This window comes from Stegostoma tigrinum, chromosome 5, assembly GCF_030684315.1.
Source record: "Stegostoma tigrinum isolate sSteTig4 chromosome 5, sSteTig4.hap1, whole genome shotgun sequence".
NCBI classification, from domain to species: domain Eukaryota; kingdom Metazoa; phylum Chordata; class Chondrichthyes; order Orectolobiformes; family Stegostomatidae; genus Stegostoma; species Stegostoma tigrinum.
In genome coordinates this window covers 95,736,615-95,762,702 of record NC_081358.1, presented here as the reverse complement: position 1 = coordinate 95,762,702, position 26,088 = coordinate 95,736,615, and the positions used below count along the sequence as shown (strand labels likewise).

Below are 26,088 nucleotides of genomic sequence, written 5' to 3'. Positions count from 1 at the left end.
TAGATTGCCAAGACTTTGGTTTTGGTTTATAGGAGTCTTAGTTGAATTTAAACATATAAAACAGTTCCAGTTGAAGAAAGGAGATAATAAAAGTCAGTTAGGATGTAGGTAATCTCAGTGCAGGATTTTTAGTGTGAAAATTTCAGAACAAAAATGTTTGGTTAGAACTCGTAAGGGATTATGTGAAACTGAAAAAATGTAAGCTCAGTTGTGTGAATACTCAAGGGAGAGGCCATCAGACTGTCAAGACCAGGAGCGGAAAGCAACAGCTAAGTCAATTCTGTAGATGTGATTGAGAAGGGAATTTGCTCTGGTGTTTGAATATTGTAAAGGGATGCTTTTGGGACCAATGGAATATTGCACATTTACTGTGTTTCAAAATGTTTCAATTTGTGTTGTACCTAAGTAGTTTGATTTTATTCGTTTTTATCTCTTTCTTTTGCATGATGAGCTTCAGTTTTCGAGTCAGATAAATAACATTGCATGTTTGTATTTCCATGAAAGACCACATCATTAAATAAAATGTTCTATCACCGTAGATTCCAGTCTGGGGTCAGATTTGTCCAGTAATAACATCAGCTGGGGTCATGGCAGTTAAAATAATAATTCATTTCATGACCTTCCTGTTTTCAGATTCTTGAAGGTGTGATTAACTTATTGGACAAACTAGCTGTTTGGTATCATTCGGATAATGAGACATCTGATTTGAAGGAAATGGCTCAGATTGGCCTCAGAATTATTCTGGGCTACATTGTACAGGAAGATGTTCAGGTTTGTAAATATTTTACTTGTGAATAACAGCATAACTGAGGTTTCAGTCCCAGACAAGTACTACCTGTCATAATTTCTTTGCCTAACTCATCTCCCTAACCCTTTGGGACTCTGTAAATGCATTTTCTAGCACCAGGAGTAGTTGTCTCTGACTTCCTGCTGATGTCATTCTGCCATTATGTGAATGCCTCTGTTGAGGTGCACACAAGATGAGAACTTTAAACTGGAGACATTCTGGGCATGAGGGAATCAAAGATTCATACAGCAAAGAAGAAAGTAATTCAACTGGTCGTGTCTGTGCTGGATGGTTTGAAGTCTCATTTAACAAACTCAGCCCTGATTTTTCCTCTTCAAATAAATATTTAATTCCGACTTGAAAATTACTATTGAATTTGTTTACATCATTTTACAGATAGTACTTTAGAAATGTTCATATCTTGCTTAATGAGAAAAGGCTCCTCATCATCTGTCTGGTTCCTTTGCTGATTATTGCAAAGTTCTGTGCCCTGATTACCAATCAAGTAGGAACACTTTCCCCTCATTAATTAATTCTGTCCAAACATCTCATCGTTAAATCTTACCTGAATGTTCTGCATTCTAGGGAGTGCAATTGCAGCTTTTCTCATCTCTCTACAAAAAGGATATCCCTCATACAATAAACATAAAAACAGAAAATGTTGGGAATACTCAGCTAGTCAAGGAAAATTCTGATGAAGGAGATTGATCTGAAACACTAATTACCGAGTTTTGAGAAGATTTGTAGCTCAGGTTGAGGTTCTGGATGTGAGTTTGCTCGCCAAGCTGCAAGGTTCATTTTTGGACGTTTCGTCACCATTCTTGGTAACATCATCAGTGAGCCTCCGGTGAAGCGCTGGTGTTATGTCCTGCTTTCTATTTATCTGGTTAGGTTCCCTTGGGTTGGTGGTGTCATTTCCTGTGTTGGTGATGTCATTTCCTGTTCTTTTTCTCAGAGGATGGTAAATGGGCTCCAAATCCATGTGTTTGTTGATGGAGTTCCGGTTGGATACGCATGAGAACTCCATCAACAAACACATTAATTTGGAGCCCATCTGTCATCCTCTGAGAAAAAGAACAGGAAATGACATCACCAACCCAAGGAAACCTAACCAAATAAATAGAAAGCGGGACATAACACCAGCGCTTCGTCGGAGGCTCACTGATGATGTTACCTAGAATGGTGACAAAATGTCTGAAAACTAACCTTGCAGCTCAGCGAGCAATCTCACATCCAGAAACACTAAATATTTTTCCTTTTGCCGATGCTGCCAAGCCTGCTGTGTATTTCCAGCATTTTCTGTTTTCCTTCCAGATTTCCAGTCTCCGTGGTATTTGTCTCTAGTGTTGCTGTTGTAAATATCCTCTGCACCCGTTCCAAGTCTTAACATTGTTTCTAAAATATGCTGCCTCTCCACATTCTTCTTTTCCAAATGCATCAGTTCATTTCTACAGACATTTCTACAGTTCATTTCTTAGTGAGATATACTACAGATCTAAACTTGGTCTCACAAAAGTTTATATGGGATCGAAAACGGGCAAAAAGGCTTATAAATAAGATATCAGACTGAAAATCTCAGCTGTCAAAAGATCAAGCATTTTAGAGCTCTTTTCTGTCCAAAATAAGATTAAGTAAGAATTGACCTAATAAAATCTTGAAAAATATAACAGAGTTGAAAATTGTTGTAATTAAGGATATATTTCCACTTGTGGGTCAGTCCAGAACTTGAATTCTTAATATACAAGTGACTGATTCATTTTGGGATGAAGAATGAAGGGATGCAGTATTAAATAACTTTGAAGGATATGCAGGAATAGAGAGACCAGAGCGTTCACTGGTGGCATCGTGGTTTTCTCATTAGTCCAATAATCTGGACGCCCAGCTAATGCTGTAGATACCTGTGTTTCAATTCCCAAATGGTGGAATTCAATAATGTAAAATCTTGAATGAAAGATGTTTAGTGATGACCAAGAAACAGTTGTCAAATGTCTTGAAATTAATCTGGTTTACTAATGCACTGTAGGCAGGGAAATTTGATGTCCTCACGTCTGACCTACACGTGACTCCAAATCCACACTGATGTGGTTACCCTTATTTATCCTCTTAAATACCTATCAAGAGGGATTGCACAGCTGAAGCAACACTATAGTCTGAGCTGATTGTGTCTTTAAAGACATAGCTGCAAGACTAGGTCTGCAGCAGATGGCAAAGGCATCAACAAGAGAGGGAATTCATCCACACCAATCTGCAGTTCTGTCAAGTAGAATTCCTATTAAGCATTAAATAGAGTGAAGCAATTCAGTGTGACGGTTTGCCATCATCTTCTCAAAGGAGATATTGGGAAGGGGCAGTAAATGCTGGTCAAGCCAGCAACACCCACATCTCCTAAATAAATGGAAGTAAACAAATATTTGAAGGTAGTCAGATAAGTTGATCAGACTTTTAAACAAAGAAAAAGCTGTTAATAAATTCAGGAAATAATTTAGGACATTTCTCTTTGCTCTCATCACTTTGTCTGAGCTCAAACATACATATAAGATCATGATGACAATTTTTGATAAACAAGATATATCTTCAGTTAACACACAGAAGAACTCAAGTTATATAGCTTTGGCCATGACGAGAGCTGACAGTTAGCCATACAAAACCTTTGTCCTTATAGTGCCATGTTGCCCATGAAAGAAAAGTTCTAAATATGTCTTAGGCTTCCACTACTATTTAATGCTCAATAAACTGTTGTTATCCACATAGGAAAATGTTTTGTCTGCTTCGGATGCTGTCAATGTATTTATTTTTTTCATTCTTCAACTCCCCTCAGGTGTGTGCAGTGGCCTGTGTGAAGCTTCATAGTCTCCTCCAGACCATGCCAATTCGGAAGGAGGAGGCCTGCTTTCTGCTGGGAAAGCTGGATGTTCCCCTTACGAGATCCATCAGGTGTAAGACTGAGATCTTCTCTTATCTGATGCCCATTGTCCGCACTCTAATGGACCAGTGTTACCAGTTGCTTGAGCTTCAGTACCAACTGCCATCTCTGCCACCCACCAATGGCAGCCCAACCTTCTTTGAGGATTTCCAGCATTTCTGTGTCACCTCTGAATGGAGACTGTTCTTGGAAAAACAGGTGGGTGTTTTTATGTGTCTAACTGCAATGTGATATATCTACATATTTTTCCATGGATTGCATGATTTTACGTGCCTGATTTTGTGGCATAGTCATCGCAGAAGTTAATTACCCTCGTCTCATTTTCCTTTGTTTTTAACATAAATTTTCACGTCAAAAAATGTGTGACTGCTCGTGGACATCAATCATGTCTTTATTCTACAACTTCCATGCCTTTCAAAGCTGATCTTAAGTGTTCCCTGAACAATTCTACTTGATTTATCTTGTCTTTTATCCTGTTTGGTACTTTAGACACATTTGTTGACACTTCACCAAGGTTACTTACTTTTAGAAAAATAAAATAGTCGAGACTCCATATGCAAACTTGCAGTCTCTCCTCTTGTTCTTCTGTTCATTCCTTATGTCTTCCCACTATTTTCTACCCAATTCCTTGCTTTATTAGACTGATATCATCGCTTTTACTCAGTGACTTTCTGTATCCTGAAATCTCATTAATCTTGCCCATCTGTACTGAGATCTCTCCACCACTTAATCCTGTTCCCTGCCTTTATTTCCTGACTTATTGTACACCACGATGTCTACTCTCCTCCATCTCTGTCCTGGGATCTCCATTCTCAGTTTGTCCTTGTGCTTGTCGTACCTCCTTAGACTTGATCGGCTTGTTTCTCCTAATTTTTCTTCTCTTCTTCAGTTCTGTACCTTGCCCAGATGATCATCTTACATTTTCATTGTCTTTCAAGTCTACTGTATCTCTACATATTAAATCATACCTTATTGTATGTTATCCTATCCTGTCTTCTCATATCCTTTCTGATATTATTACGGCTTTTCAAGCCGATGTTATCTTCCGTTACCTTATTCTGACCAATCCTGTTTCTCATTCTTGTTAATATGTTCTCTTTGGTGTATTCACTTTTAGTGGATATAACTGTGTACATTTTTGCAGGTTCTGAAAGCCATGACTCAATACGAGCACGACACATTTGACAGAAGTCACAATCAGATGTCCAGCTTCTGGAATTCCTGCTATGACTCTCTAATGAGCAGCTCATTGCGTCGGGAGCATGAGCGTGGGGAGAGTCGTTCCAAGTTTGAGGTAGCTAATACATGTGCCCTGTTTTGACACTCCCTGTGCAATTGAAACTACCGATGGACCCCCCACTTATTTAATATCCTCTCTCAGATCCTGCATATTTTCCATTATCATGGACTTCACCCTAGCCTTCTAATCTACTCCATAAACCCTGTAATACTCCAACCAATTGTGAATTCAATCCCACCCACTTAATCTTCTCATTGGAAGTTTCTTGATTCTTTCAAATGCCCACTACAAGGACTTATTTCAGGTTTTTGGGAAAGGACACACAAATAACTTGAGACATGATATGTATGGTATCTTTGAGAAGAAAAATTTGACATTGAATCCAAGGGCTCCCTCAACTGTGTGCCAATGGGATTTTCCTTGGTGAAGTCTAGGTGGGTTTAGATTAATTTGTAGCGATTGATGGCTCTGACCAGCTATTAGTCTGTCATCTTTGTATGATGAAGCTGCTATGTCATTCAGGGAGTACTGAATGAATTATGTCTTTTTGCATTTAGGAAATTGTACATTAAAAGGCTCAGATGTTTTAGGATGCAGATCTGGGGAAGGAGGTATTTAACCTAGATCTCCTGACTCAGGGGAAGGGACGTTACCACTGCACCACCAGAACCCTCCAAGACATCTCAGTTTTTGTTTAGGTACTTTTCTAATCAACCTGATCACAGTTGCTATTTCACACCTCTAGAACAGGTGGGGATTTGAAACCAGTCTTCTGGGCTATGAGGCAAGGACACTAATGCAATGTGACAAGAGCCCCCAGGTGAACTCAGCATTTTTAAAAAATATCCAGAAGTGCTGTTACACACAGCTGAAAAGTGTTTATCCAATCGCTGGTGGTGTTTTTTGTCTGTTAACCGCACCAATAAATCACCTGCGTTTTCCAGTTCATCAGTTTACATGCAAAGGCTGTAATGGGCAGATTATCATAGTGAGGGAGAGATAGGGAGCTGGGGAGCAGGCAAAATCAAAATCAGTTCAATTTAATGAATTAATCCATACCATACACTTATTTACTTGACTGCTTTCAACTACTCAGAACTTTAACATCTATCAGTAGAACTCATTGAATACTGAACAGCATGCTATGTTTGAAATTTGAGGGGAAGGAAAGGGCTTATTGGGCAATATGTCTGCTCCTACTAAAAATGACCTTGAGTTTATGAAAGAAGATTAATGTTGTCACTCTCCAATCTGTTGCATCTCCCTCAAGGAGTTGATTCTGGAGCCATACATGAAGCGTGTGAGGTTTGAGAATGCTCGATACAGCAATGTCCTCAAACAGATCAACAGCCATCACAACACGGTACTTCGACAGTGGCAATCATTAAGGCGCCTCTTTACCTGCCCACGTGGGGCCTGGGCCGAATGGTAGGTGACAGCATCTTTTAAAAATAGAGAATTCTTCAGTGTTGAGTTTTGACATTATGGAAAAAGTTAGGTTTTTCCAGCAATCCAACAGTTTAGCAGTCCTTTTTACCTGATTTGTAAAAGCAGAATATACTTTCTCTTCATCTAGGTCTCAGAACTACTAGACCAATACTATAGCCACCCTGTGGCAGGTGAGATTTGAACCCTGATCTTCTGACCCAGACACTACAACCATGCCTTGCCATTCAGATGGTGTGATGCATTGGAAGTTGTCTTTTCTAACTATGACTAACAGTATTGAAGTCCTTCCATGCTTGGTGGTTATTACACATAATGGCATTAAATTGGCAATGTTAATCATTAAATCACTGGTGTGAGAAACAGAAAATTGTTACATTGGCCTGGAGGCTTTTGGGCTGAGGCATATTTTCAGTGTAATGGGGAAAAGGATTTGCATTGATTGGTTCATTCTGTATGTGAACTGGGATTGCTTGGTGGTTTAAAATGATGTCATTCTGTAACATTAATATCTTTTGCACTGCTGGACATCCTTGGTAAACATCAAAAACGCATTAGTATATGACATGAAGACATCCCAAGTGATTTGCAGTCAATGAAGTTCTTCGGAATTTACTGCTGTAATGGAGGAACCTGTAATGGAGATAGAATTATGGATGGGAGCTGGAACAAGGAATATTCCACTTAGCCCACAAAGAGGCAGGCATAACTGGGGCCCATGTGGGTGCCCATGGCCACACCTCTGACCTGAAGAAAATGAAGGGAGTTAAATTTGGAAGTTGTTTAGGGTGAGGATGAGCTTGGCCAGCAGAGGAGTTTTGTGGGAACGGTTCATGCCTTTGTTCCAGGTAGAAGTGGAGACCCTGACACTCTCCTGGTGGGGAATGGACATGAAAAGCAATTGCCCGGCCATGGTAAAGCTTAAGTGGCTGGAGCCTGCAAACTGGAAATTTCAAAACTAGCACAAAGCGTCAGAGGAATCGTGGTGTAGGTGGGCAGGAATTGGACCAGGAAAGCAAAGACTGAGTCAGGGTAGGAAGAGGTGCGTTCTGTGGATCAGGAGCAGGCTATAACAATGGATCTGACTGGGCAGTCTTGTTTGTGGGTTTTCAGAGGGAGGTAGAAGTGAGCTGTGTGGTCGGGGGACTGTCAATTTGGAGGCAGGTGGAAAGGGATCACCAGATGAAGTGAGATTAGTGACAGTAGCTGATACAATGGTCTACTGTTCCATTGTGGGGTCATGGTCCAGGGGTAGATGGGAGGAGGTGTCTGTGAGCTGGTGCTCAGCCTCTGCAATATAGAGGTCAGTATGCCATGCTACAACAGCAACACTCTGGCAAGCTTAATAACAAAGTCAGGGTTGGATCTGAGTGCACCGAATGCAGTCAGTTTTGGGTGAGATAGGATGGAATATGAGAGGGGGGCGGGGGTCAGAGAAATTGAGGTGACTAATGTGATGTCAACAGTTCTCAGTGAACAGGTCAAGTGCGTGTAGAAGGCCAGAGGGAGGGGTCCAGATGGCGGGAGAGTGTTGGAGGTGGGCAAAGGGGTCTGTGGTTCGGGGAGAGGACTCTTGGCCAAAGAAATGGGCAAGGAGGTGAAGATGACAGAAGAAAAATTTGATGTCATGTCATGCCTGAAATTTATTAAGATAGGGACTAGGAGGGATAAAATGGAAATCTTAGCTGAATAAAAATTGTTCCGCATTGGACAGTGGAAGGTTGGTGGGGATGGAGTCAGAGGGAAGGGGAAGGGAAGAACGTCCTTGAGGGCTGTGGGTATCTGAGTTGTTGCAGCTTATGTGCCTTCATGACTGAAAGGGAGGAGAAAGAAAAGTTTTGCGTATGTTCTGATGAGGCCAACTTGGACAAGGGAGCCTCCGAAATATCCACCTACTTCCTCAACTGAGGATTCCCCAGCCCCATTTATGACAGGGCCCTCAACCAGGTCTGACCCATCTCTTGCTCTTCCGCTCTCAACTCACTCTCGTTCCTCCTGCAACAGCGATAGAGTTCCCCATTTCCTTATCTACCATCCCATCAGCATCCACATCCAGAAGATGATCAGACACCATTTCCACCACATCCAGCGAGATGCTGCCACCAGACACGTATTCCCCTCCCCTCCCTTGTCCGCCTTCCACAGGAACCGTTCCCTCCGGGACACCGTGGTCCAATCTTCCTTTATTCCCAACAAACCCCCCATAACCCCTTGGCACCTTCCTCTGCAATCGCCAAAGGTGTAACAATTGCCCATATACCTCCTCCCTCACCACTATCGAAGGGCCCAAAATTACCTTCCAGGTGAAGCAGCACCTACACTATCCCCAAACCAGTCAGTTGCGTTCATTGCTCACAATGTGGCCTCCTCTTCGTTGGGGAAACCAAGTGTAGGCTGGCTGACCGCTTCGTAGAACATCTATGTTCTGCCCACAGAAATGACCCTGAGGTTCCAGTTGCCTGCCACATCAACATATCATGCTGTTCCCTGGTCAATATCTCTGTCTCAGGTTTGCTGCAGTGCTCCAGCGAAACTCAGCGTAAGCCGGAAAAACAACGCCTTGTTTTCTACTTGGTGACCTTGCAGCCTTCTGGTCTCAACGTCGAGTTCAGTAATCTTTGGGCATGAACTTTTCTGTGTCCTCGCCCACATCCTTACACATTAGGCCTTGTTAACACATGATCTGCTATTATACACACCTCATTGTTAGCAATTAACAATCTCCATTAACAACTGTTCACCCTCCTAGCCAGATCGTTGCTCATTCCAGCAGCTCTTCTCTCTCTTTGAGCTCTATCTCTTCCTGTAATTTACTCCTTCCCCCTCCCCCTACCCTACCTTTTGCATAAAAACCTGACATTTTTCTAGCTACCATCAGTTCTGAGGAAGGGTCACTGGACCTGAAACATTAACTCTGATTTCTCTTCACAGATGCTGCCAGACCTGCTGAGCTTTTCCAGTAATTTCTGAGTTTATTTCTGATTTACAGCATCTGCTGTTCATTTTGTTTTAATTTTACAAGCTGTTTGATCAATATTGATCACAGCACTAGATGAACTCCTTGTTTCTCTGAACATTGTCACATGTCAGTGCCTTTATTGAGTTCTCATCGAAAAGGCAACGCTTCCTACAGTGCAACATTCCATCAGTACTGTAATGGAGTATCAGCCTGAACCACGTGAATCATGTTTGTGTTCAAGTTTTAAACTCACAACCAATTGAGTTGGTTCTCATGATTGAATGATTTTTTTTATCCTAAAATAGCAACATCGAAATGAATGGAGAGTAAAAAGGTAAAGTTGCCATAGTCCTACCAAACCATAGGGCTGCTCTCTAATTAGAGGGCGATGACAGGTGGTGATTTAACCTCAGGTCACCATGCTTCAAGTCAAGGGGAGAAGTTGGGGAGAGTTCATGGTAACTTCAACCTGTGTGAAAATTGAACCCATATTGTTAGTGTCACTCTGTATTGCAAACCAGCTATCCCTGGTTGGGAATATCAATCATTGAGAGCTTGCGTTGGAAAGATTGGCTTCAAGGTTAGAACATCCAGCACCAATGACATTTATGATTTCTTGGCACTATTTTGGGATTATATGCACTTCGGTTACTGTTGCCACAGCTAACACAAATTCTCACTACCCTATAGCAATTCTTCTGAAATTAAATGGAAACTATCAAGTGTGGAGACCTACTCAAGGATGAGGCTCAAATTGGTTCCAAACTACAACTTCAGCATGCATGCGGAAGCCAGTGCCTTGCGGGATAACCTTGGTAAACAAAATATATACTTTTAGGCTAGAGATAAAGAAAAAGTGAAACTTGCATTCTTATACAGCTGTTCAAAATCTTGGTATTTCTAAATAGATTAAAGTCAAATATATATTTTAGAAAAGTTGTCATTCTGATGTGGGAAACTCAGCCAAGTTTAATCTGCTTAGTTCCAATTTGTAAGGGCATGTTCAGGCCATGAACCTGTTCTGGCTGTCAATCCTCATCATTCCTCATCATCCTGCTCCCCTTGACTTTCCTTAGAAATATAGAGAAAAGAATAATTATAACCACGAAGCTATCAGATTGTGTTACGTGTTTCATTCATCTTTTAAGAAAGAAAGCTTGCTGTGATTACAGCCTAGATAACAAAGTGTGAAGCTGGATGAACACAGCAGGCCAAGCAACATCTTAGGAGCACAAAAGCTAATTTGAATTTGATTTGACACTGCTGTAGTTAGCTGTATGTTATACTCTGAAATGACCAGGTGAGCCCCTCAATATTTCAACTGCAACACAGATTTCTAATGACATGCAAGAGCACTGTTGCCATATACACTGTCACAGTTTAATATGAAAGCCCACCACCTCTCTGAGGACAATTGGGAAAGAGTAAGAAGCACAGGCTGTGTCAAAAGTGCCCATATCCAAGAACTAATCCAAACAAATTATGTCTTTTAGCAGGCGCATGTGACAAGCATGTAGCAGCAGAAAGGATCCAAAACTGACTAATACTTGGTGTTTCATAGGTACTGATCACATAAGAAACCCACCAGACTCTTTACCACTCGCAGTGGCAAAGGAAGCGAAAGTGAATGAGTTGGAAGATGATCAGCTTGGAGATGAAGATCTTGTTTTCCTTAACAGCCAGTAAGTGTTTGGTCAACCAGTATTCAAAGAGGACAAAAACAAAGTTGCTGGAAAAGCTCAGCAGATTTGGCAGCATCTGTGAAGGAGAAAACAGAGTTCACGTTTCGGGTCCGGTGATCCTTTCTCAGTTTTTACCTTCATAGATGCTGCCGGACCTGCTGAGCTTTTCCAGCAACTTTTGTTTTTGTTCCTGATTTACAGCATTCGCAGTTCTTTTGGTTTTTATTTAGCATTTAAAGAGGCCTTGGCCAAGTGCCAGACTCTAGTTTACTGTCTGCAATGATGTGATGATTGTTAATGGCATGCCACAATTACTTCTTGCAATATGGGGTGCACATTAAGTATTTAAGATATTTTAGAAGATTTTCCTGGTAATTTTTTAAATTATCCAGTTTGTACTATGAGCACAAAAATGGAAGACATGACTACAAAAGTAACCAGGCTGAAGTTTGATTTGTGATTGGGTAAAACCTTTCGTTTCTCATATAGAAGCAAGTAGAGTAGTTGATTTTCTGTTACATAAACTAAAAACAGAAAACGCTGAAATCTGGTTAGGAGTACCATCTTAGAATATTAATAAGACTAAAATGAACCAAACACGGAAGTTGATGCTTCCAAAGTGATGTAAGGGAACTAAAAATAGGAAGTAATTTATATTATGCCTTTTCTGATTTCAGAACTTCCTACAATACTTAACAAATGCATAAGAAACCTTGATATGTAGTCAATATTGTATTGTATTGTATTGTCATCAGGAAAGGTGACAATGCCCTGAATTTTTTACTCATTCGCAGAATGTGGGCATTGGCTGGGCCAGCATTTATTTCCCATTCCTAATTCCTGCTTGAGCTGACTGCCTTTCCAGGGCCATTTTAGAGGGCACTTAAGAATCATCCACATTGCTCTGGGCTTGAAGTCACATGCAGGCCAGACTTCTGTTTTAACTTCTAAATTTAAATTGCCATTTCACTGTTTTTATTTCTTCGCTCTATTGGGGAGGTAGGGTGGTATTAGCCACTGCAGCCTTTCAGTTCCAGGGCACCAGGTTCAGTTCCAACCTTGGATGAGTGTCTGTGTGGAGTTTTGCATATTTTTCCTGTGTTTGCATGGGTTCCTGCTGAATGCCCTGGTCTCCTCCCACAGTCCAGGTTAGGTGGATGAGACTTGCTGAAATTGCCCTGTAGCGTGCAGTTTACTGGTTTAGCCATGATAAATCTGGGCTTATAGGGATAGGGTGGCAGACTTGGTCTGGGTGGGAAGCTCTTCAGAAGGTAAGCGTGGATTTGATAGATTGAATGTCCTCCTTCTGCACTACAGGGATTCCAGATCACTTCACATGAAGTTGATGCACTTCCATACCAATGAATCCAGTCTTGTTGAAATGCAGACTCTCAACATCTGTCATACATTGAATTCATTTTTACAGCCAACACCAACAGAGTCCAAAATCTAAATGCAATTGCTATGATTTAACCTTGGCATCAGTCTGCTTGTGAACTTTGGATACTCTGGAGCCATTTAATGTCGGACTGTCATATAAAATGAATTCATCACGGATAAAATTGACTAATTTGCTAGTTCTTGTTCACTGAGCAATCCTTTTTACAGAGGTGAATCTGAGGAGCCTAGTCAGAAGGAGAAATTGGTGATCTCTGAGGAGTGCGAGTTGATCACAATTGTTGCAGTGGTCCCTGGGCGCCTGGAAATCACCACACAGCATATCTATTTCTATGATGGCAGCATTGAAAAAGAAGAGACAGAGGAAGGTGAGATTGCTGAAACTCCTTTGTTGCTTTATTGCTTTCTTAATAAGCCATTTGTGTCAGTCCCACGGCAAAATTTGAAAGCACGATTCAAACTGACAAGTTAATGCTGCAATGCTGCACCTGAACCACGCTTTAGTAAGGAAGCAATCTGAAATAGATCCACAAGCCCATTGCACCATGCAATTAAATCTAAACTGATCTAAACCTCAACCAAGTCTCATTCATTTTTGACCTTGACTGGCTAACCCTTTAATCTTCTAAACTCAAAGTAATACAAGCCAAAGTGTGCAGCCTCTCCTCATCACATAACCATTTAAGCTGTGGTAAAATTCTCATAAATCAAAGCTGTATTCCCTTTAAAGCTTGCCTGTCCATCTATGGGTGTTGTGTTCAAAACTGAACATGGTCCTCTAGATTAAGACTGACTCAGGCGTTGTACAACTGAAGCATTACTTCCTCCCTCTTGATTTCCAAGTCCCTTATGTAAAGCCCAACATCCCATTCGCATTTTCAATTTTTTTTTTAACCGTAGCTTTCAGTAATTTGAACACTCAACCTCATTTGCAATTTCTAGTTTCTCACCATGATGAACATGTTCCAATTTGTCTTTTTTAGATGTAAACCTCATGATGTAACACTTCCCAAACCAAAAATCATCTGTTACATATTTGCTGATTGTATCTATGTCCCTTTTGTAATGTTTCTACTCTGATGCATATGATGCAACAACACTCAAGAAGCTTGGGCAACATCCAGGACAAAACAGTTTGCTTGATTGGCACTAGTTCCACAAATGCCCAGTCACTCCACCAATAACTATCAGTAGTAGCAGTGTTTACTATCTACGAGGTGCAGAAATTCTCCAAGACATCTTAGACAACATTTTTCAAATACATAACCACTTCCATCTAGAAGGACAAGAACAGCAGATGAAAGGCAACACCACGCCTTGCAAATTCCCCTCCTAAGCTACTCATCATCCAAACTTGGTAATATGTCGCTGTTCCCCCATTGCCATAGGGTAAAACTCCTGAAATTCCCTTCCTAATAGCCTGTGGATCTACCTACAGCAAATGGACTGCAGCTTTTGAAGAAGGCAGCTGACTACTAACTTCTGAAGGGCAGTTAAGGATGGGCAATGAATGTGGCCCCACCCAGAATGCCCACATCCTGTGAATGAATAAAAAAGAAAATGTGACTTCCAACTTACTGTCATCTATGAATTTGGATAAACAACTCTCTCATCACTGACTGACATGTAGCCAAGGACCTGCTATTTTGATGGCAGAGGAGATAACTTGTCCCATGCCACTAATCAGAATGCATCCCATTACCACTGATGTTTATAATCCTGTTTCCCAACCAATTACCAACCACAACCTTGCATCTTATTTTGCCAAGTAATCTCTCCTGTGGAACTTTGTAAACTGTCTTCCATCCATAATGGTAATATGCATAGAAATTCATATCTCCGTTATATCACTAGCCACCCCAGAAACTGTACTGGATAAATCAAACATGATTCACACGTCTGTGTAAATTTCCTTTGATCAATTGATACTTGTCAAAGTGTTCAGTCGCTCTGTTTCTAGATTCCAGTAACTTGCCCAGTATCATCAATTAGTAGCATTCTCACCTTTGAGACAGAAGCTGCTGGGCTCAATTCTATGAAAGCATTTCTTTCTCGTATTAAATTGCAAGCTGTAATTGTTTTTCACTTGCTCCTTTCTTAAATTATAAATGTAAACTTAAAACTTTTCAATTCAAAGCAGCAATTCCTAAATCTGGAGAGTCAAACTCAGTACTGCTAGTATAAATAATAAACAATGTGGAGAACTATGTCAGTATTGGAGTAGAGTAATTCAGGAGATGTTGATAGACAACAACAGAGATTAGGTATTTCCATCTGGTAGAAGACTGTCACATTTCTGATGCTGTGATTAACTCCGCCCTCTAGCAACAGAACAAGACTTGCAATTTTTGTAAAATCTGTCATGACTTTAGGGTGTCCCAGAACACCTCAATGTCAGTGTAGAACTGTCATTTTCTTTATTCTTGAGATGTTGGCATCGCTAGCTGAGCCAGCATTTATTGCTTATCCCTAATTTGCAGAAGGCAGTTAAGAGTCACTTGGGTAATGCAAAGCAAGTTCTTTGAAACCATAATATGAAGAATTCACTAAGGGACAGAAATTGGCCAGAGCACCAACAACTTTGATTTAAAGGAACTTTATAGTATAGTAAAATATTCCAAAGTGACTTATAGGCATCTTAATCAAATAATGAGGCACATGAACAAATATTAGCATGAGTGAGCAAATACTTAGCTAAAAGCAGCTTAAAAGGGCAAGAAAGGAAAACAGAGATTTAGATAGGGAATTCCTGATTTTGGATCTTGGCACCTGAGAGTGGGACAATGAAAATTAGGTTTGGGCATGTGCCAAAATTGGAGGAGTACAGGAATCATACGCTGTCAAGTTAGGTCAGGCACAAGATTTATGGATGGTCCGAAATTTACAAAGAATGGTAGTTGGGAATATACTCAATTTGATGACTCTTCTGTTTTTATAGTAGTGTATTTTTAAAGTTCTCTCAAGAGGGCACACTGAGTTTGAGTTTAACTTCTCATCCTCAAGATGTAATCTATGTTGGCACAAAATTATTGCTGTATCAAAGTGGATTATGTGCTTAGTTCTCTGGAATGGGATAAGCTGTCCAAGTCATACATGAGAATATCGACACGGAGCCACAGCAGACAATGTAACAACTTGTATTTACATATTGCCTTGAATATTGTATAACACCCAAAGATATTTCCCCGCAACAAAATTTGATACTGAGCCACGTAATGGAATGATAAGGCAGGTGAGCAACAGTTTGGTTAAAGAGGCCAATTTTGAGGAATACTTTAAAAGATAGGGTTGAGCAGGTTTCAGAACATGAGCAAAACATAAACCAAGATTCTGCTTCCTGAACACCAGCCAGAAATTGTGCATTGATTGCTACTAAATTGTATTGGGTTGAGGTTCAGTTATTGTGTCCCTACAGTGGAATACTGCACTAACAATTGACTCCCAAGCTCACTAAGAATGAAGAATGGTTAACTTGCCAAGGTACAAAAAGATTACCTTTTGAATTCTGCTTTGGTTGAATTGTTGCCTTTGAGACAGGGAGTGGTGTTGGCACATGACGAGAACAAGACCTCAGAACTATGGTCCTTTTTGTTTCAGGAATTGGCTATGATTTCAAGCGTCCCCTATCTCACCTAGGGGAGATGCATCTCAGACGCTATAACTTGAGGAGATCTGCTTTGGAGTTCTTCTTTATTGATCAATCAAACTACTTTATCAACTTCAAAAAGAAGGTATAGTAGTTCTGGTTTTCTTTTAAGCAGATTCTTCATTTATAAGAAGAGTTATGGCTTTCAATTGAGAAGGGAAGGAGGCAGAAAGTAGGGAGTTGTAGGCCAGTTAGTTTGAGGTTGATCATCAGGAAAGTGTTAGAATCTGTAACTGAGAAGATTACAGCTGCACACTTAGAAAAAACTTAAGATAATCAGGAAGATTCTCTTTGTGAAAGGGATATCATGCTGAACCAATTTATTGGCTTTCTTTTAAGGAATAACGTGGGCTATGGATAAAGGAGATCCTGTAATTATACTGGACTTTGGAAAAACAAAGGTATTTGACAAAGTGCCAGAAGAAATACTTGGCATGGTGATAACACAGTAGCACAAATAAAAGACTGTCTGACTATCTGAAAACAAAGTTTGTATAAATTGTCCTTTTTCTGATTGGCAGGTTGTGATGAGTAGCATCTCGCGGAGGTCAGTGCTGAGCCTCAGCTTTTCACAACTTCTATTAGTGACTTAGATGAAGGAAGCCAGGGCATGATAGCTATGTTTGACACAAAAATACTTAGGAAACTGTATTCTGAAGAAAGAAGTTGCGGACAGATATAGATAGGTTGAGCGAGTGGGAAAAGGTCTGGCAGATGGAGTCTAACGTGGGAAAATGTGAATTTTGTCACTTTGTTTTTGTTCTTCCAGCCAAAGTATTACATAAACAACAAATAACTGCAAAATTCAGAGGGCTTCAGGTGTTTGAGTACAAGTCACAGGTGCAGCATGTAACAGAGGTGGCCAAATGGACCGTTGTTCTTTTATTAAAAGAGGAATTAAACATTAAAAGTAACAATGTCCTGCTTCAGTTGTGCAAGGTATTAGTGAGACCACACCGTATCCAGTTCTGGCCTTTTTAGGAAAAGATATAAATCTGTTGAAGGTAGTTCAGAGGAGATATACTAAATTAATACTTGGATTGACTAGGTTGTCTTACAAGGAAAGTTTTTGGGTTTGTTTTCACTGGGGTTTGGAAGAGTGAGAGTTGGCTTGATTTCAAGGGGGATGCTCTTGCTCTCGAGGGAGTGCAGCAAAGGTTTACCAGCTGATTCCAGGAATGGCAGGCTTGATGTGTGAAGAGAGATTGACCAAGTTGGGATTGTTTATGCTAGAGTTCAGATGAATGAGGGGGGAAATCATGTAGCAACTTATAAAATTTCAGCATGACTTGACAGGGTAGATGTAGGGAGGCTGTTCCTGATGGTGGTTGTGTCCAGAACCAGGGGTCACAATCTGAGGATTCAGGGTAGACCGAGGTGAGGAGACAATTCTTCACCCAAAGAGTGGTAAGCCTGTAGAATTCATTACCACAGGAATTAGTTGATGCCAAAACATTGAATGTATTCAAGAAGCGACTAGATATAGTACTTGGGGTGATTAGGATCCAAGATTATGGTGAGAAAGCAGGATTAGGCTGTTGAGTTGGACAATAAGCCATGACCGTGATGCATGGTGGAGCAGGCATGAAGGGGTGAATGGCCTCCTGCTTCTGTCTTCTATGTAAGTTTCCGTGTTTCTAAAAGATCCTGCGTAGTCTTCACAAGGTGGCTGTGGAATTGGGTTCTCCTGGCTGGTTAATCCAGAACTAAGTGACAGTTTCTTTCATGTTACCCTTTTGGGATGGAGATGAAGGGATTTTTCTCTCAGGTTGAGACACATTGGAACTTAGGTGGATGTTAAGTTAATTGTCATGCGATTTCCTTCTTTCTGTCTCCTTCCCCTTGCTTTTTTGGATAAAGGAGTTACAAGAATTTCATTTAGAAGGAATCTTCCCTGAACCAAGGGACTGTTTGGAAGATTAGAACCAACACATTGACTATCCCACTAGCTGCTACTTTTACCACATAGGATGATGTTTATCAGGACCTGGGGACTTGTCGTCCCACAACTCTAAGAAATTACTGTGTGTTATGATCTCAGTCAGCAGTAATGCAGACAAATCAGATACCAGAATGAAACCTGGCTTGCCAGTTCACATGTTTAACTTCTGTCGTTGATTAACATGGTAGTTAGTCAGTGAAACATATTCAAACAGGGCTTCAGATGTTCTTTGCAACACAACATAAGTTAATTACATGAAAGAGAAAAGAAATAAGCAATGTTATCAATATGAAATAGTCGGAAAGATCTTGACTCAAGCAGTCAAATAAAGTTTCAGCCCGTTTCTGAAAATGGTCCTTTGTCAAATACTCAATTACAAAGAACTATCACTCCAACCACAACTCTTCAATTTTTTTTTACTGAATTGACTCTTCCCTGTTTCTTTTTCTTGTTTGCTGTGTTAATTTCATGATTCTTTTCCAAGATCCCAAGCATGAACCTTTTGGAATTCTGGCAGGCTAAACTTTCTATTTCTATCAACTTGGAACATTTTATACAAGTTCCATGAACCATAACTCCTTTGACTTGGGTAACTGGTTCGTTTGAATGGAACTGAAAAATTTGACTCTCCTACTGGAAGATAACTGACCTTCTTCTGAATTGAATTCAAAAGCTAAACTAATGGCCTCTGTCTGTTATAAACCACAGCAATATACTAATTTCATCCATCAACACCACAGATGTCAGGCATTTGACTGACATCACCTGCCTTCTTGGAAATGATGTATTTAGATCACTGTTCCCAATGACTCTGTGACCTTTCATTTTAAAAAAAAACTTGCTCAGAATGAGACAAAATCCATCTGTCCCTATTTTAACATCCAAATCCCAAATGTTAACTATATTTCACACTCCATTTATCACATCAATGCCAATTTCCTGTTGGGCATCTTTAGAAAAGACCACTGCAGAAAACCTGTGAAATTGCCATGTCCTTATTTCCTTTATTCAGTCCCCAGACTCACTTTTTCTTTTGGATCAATATTCACTTTAACACTTTTCCTTTTAATTATCTGTAGAAAATTATTTCTTATTTCTAAATTTCCAGCTAGGCTTTCTCTTGTACTCTAATTTGTGTCTCCTTATTAATCTTTTGGTCAACCTTTGCTGATTTTTATACCGTGTCCAATTTTTTGACCTGCCACCTGTTGTTGTTCATTAAATGTTTTACAATGTACTTCGTACTCCATCCTACCCTGTCATTACTGCCAGGGTGTGTATACATCACTCCCACAAGTGACATTGTACCTTTATCATTTTACATCTCTGGTCAAACTGTTCTACAGCCTGTTTCCTATATTTGGGCCATCCTTCTCTATTGTACTAGTGCTGTGATTAATTAACAATGATCATCATTCCACCTTTTTCATAGGGTTCAGGACATTTAGGAAGAAGACAACATTCAGTATTCGGGTATCAGTCTAAGTCAACGTGCAGTCATGCCTCTTGCATTGGCAATCAGTGCTTGCACAGTCAGTTCATATATTTTGTCCCTAATGCTACTTGCATTCAGACAAAGAGTCTTCAGTTTAGTCCTTTTACTGTTGTGTTTATCTCTGTTATAAATCACACTGAAAACCAAAACCCTCTATTCTTGGAATCATCACAAATGTGGGCAAAATGGCCCTGACCACTTTCAAGTGGTGCCATTCTGTCTAGGATTCTCCTCAGTGCTCAAAAAGTCAACAGTCTAAAATAAAGTGGTCTTTACATCTAGCCTTATCTGTTAATTTACTTTCAGATGTACGCTGTCAATCTCTACGTGTCATGGTCTGTTTATCATTTTCTTAACCTTTCTCTGTTGCCTTTCCAAATTGGATCCTTTGCCATCTCTACTTACTTAGTTACACAGCCAGCTAAAACACCAATCCCCACGTGATTCAGGTGTCAGTTGACTCAATATTACAAGTCGAATTTTTCTTCAGTACTTCTCACCCATGCCCCACAAACCGAAACTCAGTTCCTCCACACCAATCATTACATGTTAATTTCTCTAATCTTCCTTGTTCTGAGTCCAGAAGGAGAATAATTACAGTTTAGCTCTGAAGTTCAAAATAATTTGCTTTCATATAGCATTTTTACAACCTCAAGGTGTCACAACGTAATTTACAATTAATGAAATATATTTTGAAGTGTAAGCACTGTTAAGATATAGCATTATGTGACACCGTCTGAGCAAGTGCATTCATTTTAGTAGAAAACAGCTTACTTGCACACAAAGTGTGGAGCTGGATGAACACAGCAGGCCAAGCAGCATCCTAGGATCACAAAAGCTGACATTTGGGGCTTACAGCCTTCATCAGAAAAGTGGGAGGGAGAGAGGGGGAGGCTGATCGAAGATGGATAGAGGAGAAGGTAGGTGGGGAGGAGACAGGCAAGTTAAATGGGCGGAGATGGAGCCAGTAGAGGTGAGTGTAGGTGGGGAGGGAGGGACGGGATAGGTCAGTCTGGGGAGGACAGACAGGTCAAGGGGGTAGGATGAGGTTAGTAGGTAGGGAATGGAGGCGTGGCTTGAGGTGGGAGGAGGGCATAGGTGAGAGGAAGAACAGGTTAAGGAGGCGGGGACGAGCTGGGCTAGTTTTGGGATGCAGTAGGGCGTGGGGAGATTTTGAAGCTTGTGAACTCCACATTGATACCATTGGACAGCAGGATTTCCAAGCGGAATATGAGTTGCTGTTCCTGCAACTTTTGGGTGGCATCATTGTGGCCGTGCAGGACGCCCAGGATGGACATGTCATCTCAGGAATGGGAGGGAAAGTTGAAATGGTTGGTGACTGGGAGGTGCAGTTGTTTATTGCAAACCAAGCTTACGTGTTCTGCAGAGTGGTCCCCAAGCCTCTGCTTAGTCTCCCTGATGTAGTGGAGGCCACAACGGGTACAGCAGATGCAGTATACCACATTGGCAGATTTGCTTGATGTGGAAAGTCGTCTTGGGGCCTGGGATGGGGGTGAGGGAGGAGGTATGGGAACAAGTGTAGCACTTCCTGCGGTTGCAGGGGAAAATGCCGGGTGTGGTGGGGTTGGAGGGGAGTGTAGAGCGGACATGGGAGTCATGGAGAGAGTGGTCCTTCTGGAAAACAGACAAGGTTGGGATGGAAAAATGACTTTGGGGTCGGATTGCAGATAGTGGAAGTGTCGGAGGATGATGCGTTGTGTCCAGATGTTGGTGGGGTGATATGTGAGGATGAGGGGGATTCTGTTTTGGTGGTTATTGCGGGGACGGGGTGTGCGGGACGAGTTGCAGGAAATGCGGGACACACGGTCGAGGGCGTTCTCAACCACTGCGTGGGAAATGTTGCGGTCCTTGAAGAACGAGGACGTCTGGATGTATGGGAGTGGAATGCCTCATCTTGGGAGCAGATGCCGCAGAGGCAAAGGAATTGGGAATAGAGGATTGAATTTTTGCAGTAAGGTGGGTGGGAGGAGGTGCATTCTAGGTAGCTGTGGGAGTCGGTGGGCTTGAAATGGATATCGGCTTCTAGGTGGTTGCCTGCAATGGAGACAGAGAGGTCCAGGAAGGTGACGGATGTGTTGGAGATGGTCCAGGTGAACTTGAGGTTGGGGTGGAAGGTATTGGTCAAGTGGATGAACTGTTTGAGTTCCTTGTGGGAGCGCAAGGCGGCGCTGATACAGTCATCAATGTAATGGAGGAAGAGGTGGGGTTTGGGGCCAGTGTAGGTGTGGAAAAGGGATTGTTCCACGTAACCTACAAAGAGGCAGGCATAGCTTGGGCCCATGCGGGTACTTGCATACAAGACTGATAAATGTACTTCATGTGCATATTTACTGACCTTTGAATATCTGTAACCAAGGAAGTGAAGCACTTTGGAACACATTACAGCGCCATTTTCCTTTTTGGTACCATTTTAACAGTGAATGTACAAAAGGGGTAGAGCTTAAAGCAAAACCCTAGGTAAATATGAGCATTAAGATCATGTATCAAGCGAAGCTTGTATAACTGCAAGTTTTGTTGACCACATCATGTTGTTATCTTGATTGAGTTGAAAGGCTGACTGACCACGTTTTGCTGAAACATTGTTGTTCATTTGCAGTAAGGAAATACTGAGTCCACTTATCTGACTGATTTTATTCTTTTTGCTTCTGCATGTAGGTCAGAAATAAAGTGTATTCGCGTATCGTGAGTACACGTCCCCCCAATCTCAACTTCAACAGCCGCTCCCCCCAGGAACTGCTGAAAGCATCTGGATTAACTCAGGTAGGGTGTTGCTGCACTCTGTAAATTGGAAAAGTAGTGACTGACACAACCAGACTATTGTGACTGAGTCAACTTTAAAAGAGCCGTCCAATTAATCCCACTCCCCTGCTGTTTCCCATCATGCTGAACATGTTTTTCTTTTCGTAAGTTGCTAACAAGTCTGCTTTTACTACCTTTTAGGCAATGTGTCCATATTTAAACAATTTGCACCATAAAAACAAATCTACACTTCTCCCCTCTGGTTCTTCCACCAGCTAGTTTAAAATTTGTATCCTTTAGTTGATCAAGTATTCTGCCATGGAAACAGCTTTTTATTATTTACTCTAACAAAACTCTTCATTCATTATTTTAAACAGCCCAGTTATGTTTTCCTTTCACCTTGTTCTCTTCCTTTTATATTGTAATGGAAACAATTCTGGTTTTTCACATCTCTCTCATGTTTTGAGTGCTTAACCTTGGACTAATTTTGGTAAATCTCCTCTGCATCTTGACACCTTTGCTAAAGTACAGTGTGTAGAACTGAAAATCATGGGCTAGGTTTTGCAGTCAGCATCGAACAAACAGCACTCGCCATTATTGTACTTGGATTTACAGACCGTCTGTGGGCTTTCTGATATTGTCTGTGGCAATTGGAGAGGTGGAACAGTACCTCATACTCTCTATAGAAGATCTGAGTTGTGTAAATAGGACAGGGATTGTATGCATCCTTAGCCAATCAGATTGAAGAATTCGAATACGCTTACTGAAATGGGAAAGGGACGTTGGAATGTTTAATGTAACATTAAAGCATTGAACAAAATTGAATGAAGAGTGAAAAGATAGATCAGATGAAGAGAGAGATAAGGAATTTTTTAAAATTAGAAATCTGAAGCCATGAGACTCGACTGTTATAAAAGGACAGTTTCCGTGTTAGAAACTGTTTGACAGTAATTGAAACTGACATGCTGTGAAAATTAACATAGTCCAAGTGGAATAGTCCTAACCAGCTGAATGCCCTAACTTCGTATTGTTGCATGTATGTGAATGCTGTGTCTATCGATGAGGTCTTATTGTCAGAAACCTGTGGAGGATCAGAACAGTTGAGACATCAACTGTGTTTAATTTGCACATTGCAGTAAATGCAGTCTGACTTGCTCTTAAATGTGAATTGCAAATTATTCCCACAATCAGCACGCGCTGTTATTCTTCTCCCAAAATTCATTCTGATACTTCAGCATGAAATCTAGCATGCATGTTATAGTATAACTTTCCAACTTTTGTATGCTATGCCACTTTCCTCCCTTTGAAAAGATTAGCCTTTGTTGACTTGCTTTGCAGATTACATGGTTAATGGCACTATTCTGTTTCAGAAATGGGTTCAGAGAAAGATCTCCAATTTTGAATATTTGATGCAACTCAACACCATTGCAGGGAGAACCTACAACGATTTGTCTCAGTATCCTGTGGTAAGTTAATTCTCCTAAATCTTGATGGTGTTGGGAGGATGGAGGAGGGGTTAAAAGCCTCTGTGCCCTTTCTTTGTGCCCTCAATTGCCTTCATGGGCAGCTTAAATTTCTTTGTATTCTTTCACGGATGTCATGATAAAGTCAGCATTTTTGAGCAACTCAAATCAGTCAGGTTCAGGAACTTTGGATTTCAGGCAATATCATGAGCACTCAAAAATGTTATGGGGTGCATCCTGGGATTTTAAAGGAGTTAGGTAGAGTGAGTGGATTTATTGCAAGTCGTCTTCCAAGAATCCTTGGATTCCATATGCTGACTTTAGGGCAATTAGTTTAACGTCTGTCATTGGGAAAATGTTGAGACTATTATAAAGGAAGTAATAGCAATCATTTAGAAATACATTATGTAATCAGTGCCTAGCTCTTTGAAGGGGGAGTCATGCTTGACTAATGTATTAGAATTCCTTGAAGACGTAACAGGTAGGATAGATGAAGGAATGCCAGTAGCTGTGATGGATTTCCCAAAGACATTTGATAAGGAACTGCATGTAGGGCTACTTGATAAGAGCTCCTGCTTTGCGGGGTGTCATCTTTTTGCATGGATTGAAGATCGGCAAATTTAGAGAAGTCAGAATTTGGATTAAAGAGATATTTTTGGGATGGCAACCTGTAGCTAATAAAGTGCTATGGGAATCAGTGCTGGGGGCCAGTTATTTACAATGTACATTAATGTGCTGGATGAGGATAATGATTGTACTATAACCGAGATTTTGAGTAACACAAAAATAGCTGGAGGACAAGCAGTGAAGATGACACAGTAAGTCTACGAAGGAATAACAGCAGGATAAGCAAGTGGAAAGAAACTTGGCAGAGGGACTATAATGTGGAAAATGTGAAGTTGTGGACTTTAACAGAAAGAATGGAAGAGCTGCATATTATTTTAATGGAGAAAGACTGCAGAAAGCACATGAGTTTGAGGTCCTTTGGGCGTGAATTTAAAAAAATAACTCGCGTCTACGTTCAGCAGGTAATAGGGAAAGCAAATGGGATTTTGGCCTTTATTTCAAAGGGAATGGAGTATAAAATTTAGGATGTCTTGTAAAACAATATCAGGCATACCATGGCTAGAATTCTGTGAATAGTTTTGAGCCCCTTATTTAAGGAAATATGTACGTCCATTCGAGGGAGTCCAGACAAGGATCGTTAAATTGATTCTGGATGTAGGGATTTTCTTGTGAGGAAAGGGTGAATCGTTTGGGCATGTACTCTTGGAGTTTAGAAGAGTGAGATGTGAAGCTATTGAAACATACAAGATTCTTGTGGGGGGGGTGGGTGCAGGGGAGGCAGGTGCTTGGCAAGGTGGATGCAAAAAGGTTGTTTCCCTCAGAGTCCAGAATCAGAGGGCATAACCTCAGAGTAAGGGGTCCATAAGACATAGGAGCAGAAATTAGGCCATTCATGCCATCGAGTCTACTCTGCCATTCAATTATGGCTGACAAGCTCCTCAACCCCATTCTTCCACTTTTTCCCCTTAACCTTTGATCCCCTTGATAATCAAGAACCTATCTATCTCAGTCTTAAATGTACTCAATGACCTGGCCTCCACAGCCTTCTGTGGCAGAGAGTTCCATAGGGTCACCAAGTAAGGACTAAGATGAGGAGGATTTCTTTTCCTGAGCATAGTGAGTGTGGAATTCTTTATCACAAAATGCTGTCAAGGCTGGTCATTAAGAATATTCAGTGCTGAGGTGGACAGATAAGGGGGCTCAAGGGTTATGGAGAAAAGACAGGAAAGTGGAGTTGAGGATTTTTAGATCAGCTATGTCCTCATTGAATATTGATGGCGTGAATGGCCATGAGCCATGTAGACAACTTCTGCTCTAACAGATCCAATATGGGTTACTTACAAAGCAAATATTCTCCTTCACTTCACCTATTAAGCAATGTCAAACAAATACAGAGTAAAGATGTCTCTACACTATCTGATAAAACAGGTTAGATACAAGGACGGGTTACACAAGCAGTAAAGTTCCTTTCGCATTATCTTAACACTCTAGCATATCTGAATGAGATTTCTATTCCATGTCAAATGAATATGTAGTTCTTTAGGAAAAACAGGACAAAGGATATGGGAAGAAAGTGGGAATAGGGCACTGAGTTGGATGATCAAGTTCAAAGAACTGAATGATCCACTCCTCCCATTTTCTATTTTTGTATGTTTCCACGTTTAAAATTTTAGGCAGTTTGGTGTTAGAATGAGTCCCATCAAACAACTGAGTACAAAATATGTCTCTTATACAGTTAATGTGGCTATTATTTTAAAGATGGAGTCAAAATGAATCTAGG

The 26,088-nt window shown here is 40.8% G+C and overlaps 1 protein-coding gene across 5 annotated transcripts in view; it reads left to right on the top strand.

Annotated features, from left to right (window-relative positions):
• Positions 1-26,088, top strand: part of nbeal2 (neurobeachin-like 2) — a 218,230-nt gene that overhangs the window by 154,919 nt on the left and 37,223 nt on the right. For all 5 annotated transcript variants that reach the window (XM_048528978.2, XM_048528976.2, XM_059646160.1 and 2 more), the window contains 10 exons: positions 634-771; positions 3,606-3,908; positions 4,855-5,004; positions 6,221-6,378; positions 10,046-10,170; positions 10,917-11,037; positions 12,646-12,803; positions 16,033-16,166; positions 22,195-22,299; positions 23,649-23,744. In XM_048528978.2, coding sequence (XP_048384935.1) covers positions 634-771; positions 3,606-3,908; positions 4,855-5,004; positions 6,221-6,378; positions 10,046-10,170; positions 10,917-11,037; positions 12,646-12,803; positions 16,033-16,166; positions 22,195-22,299; positions 23,649-23,744 — 1,488 coding nt within the window. The remainder of the gene's footprint in view (positions 1-633; positions 772-3,605; positions 3,909-4,854; positions 5,005-6,220; positions 6,379-10,045; positions 10,171-10,916; positions 11,038-12,645; positions 12,804-16,032; positions 16,167-22,194; positions 22,300-23,648; positions 23,745-26,088) is intronic.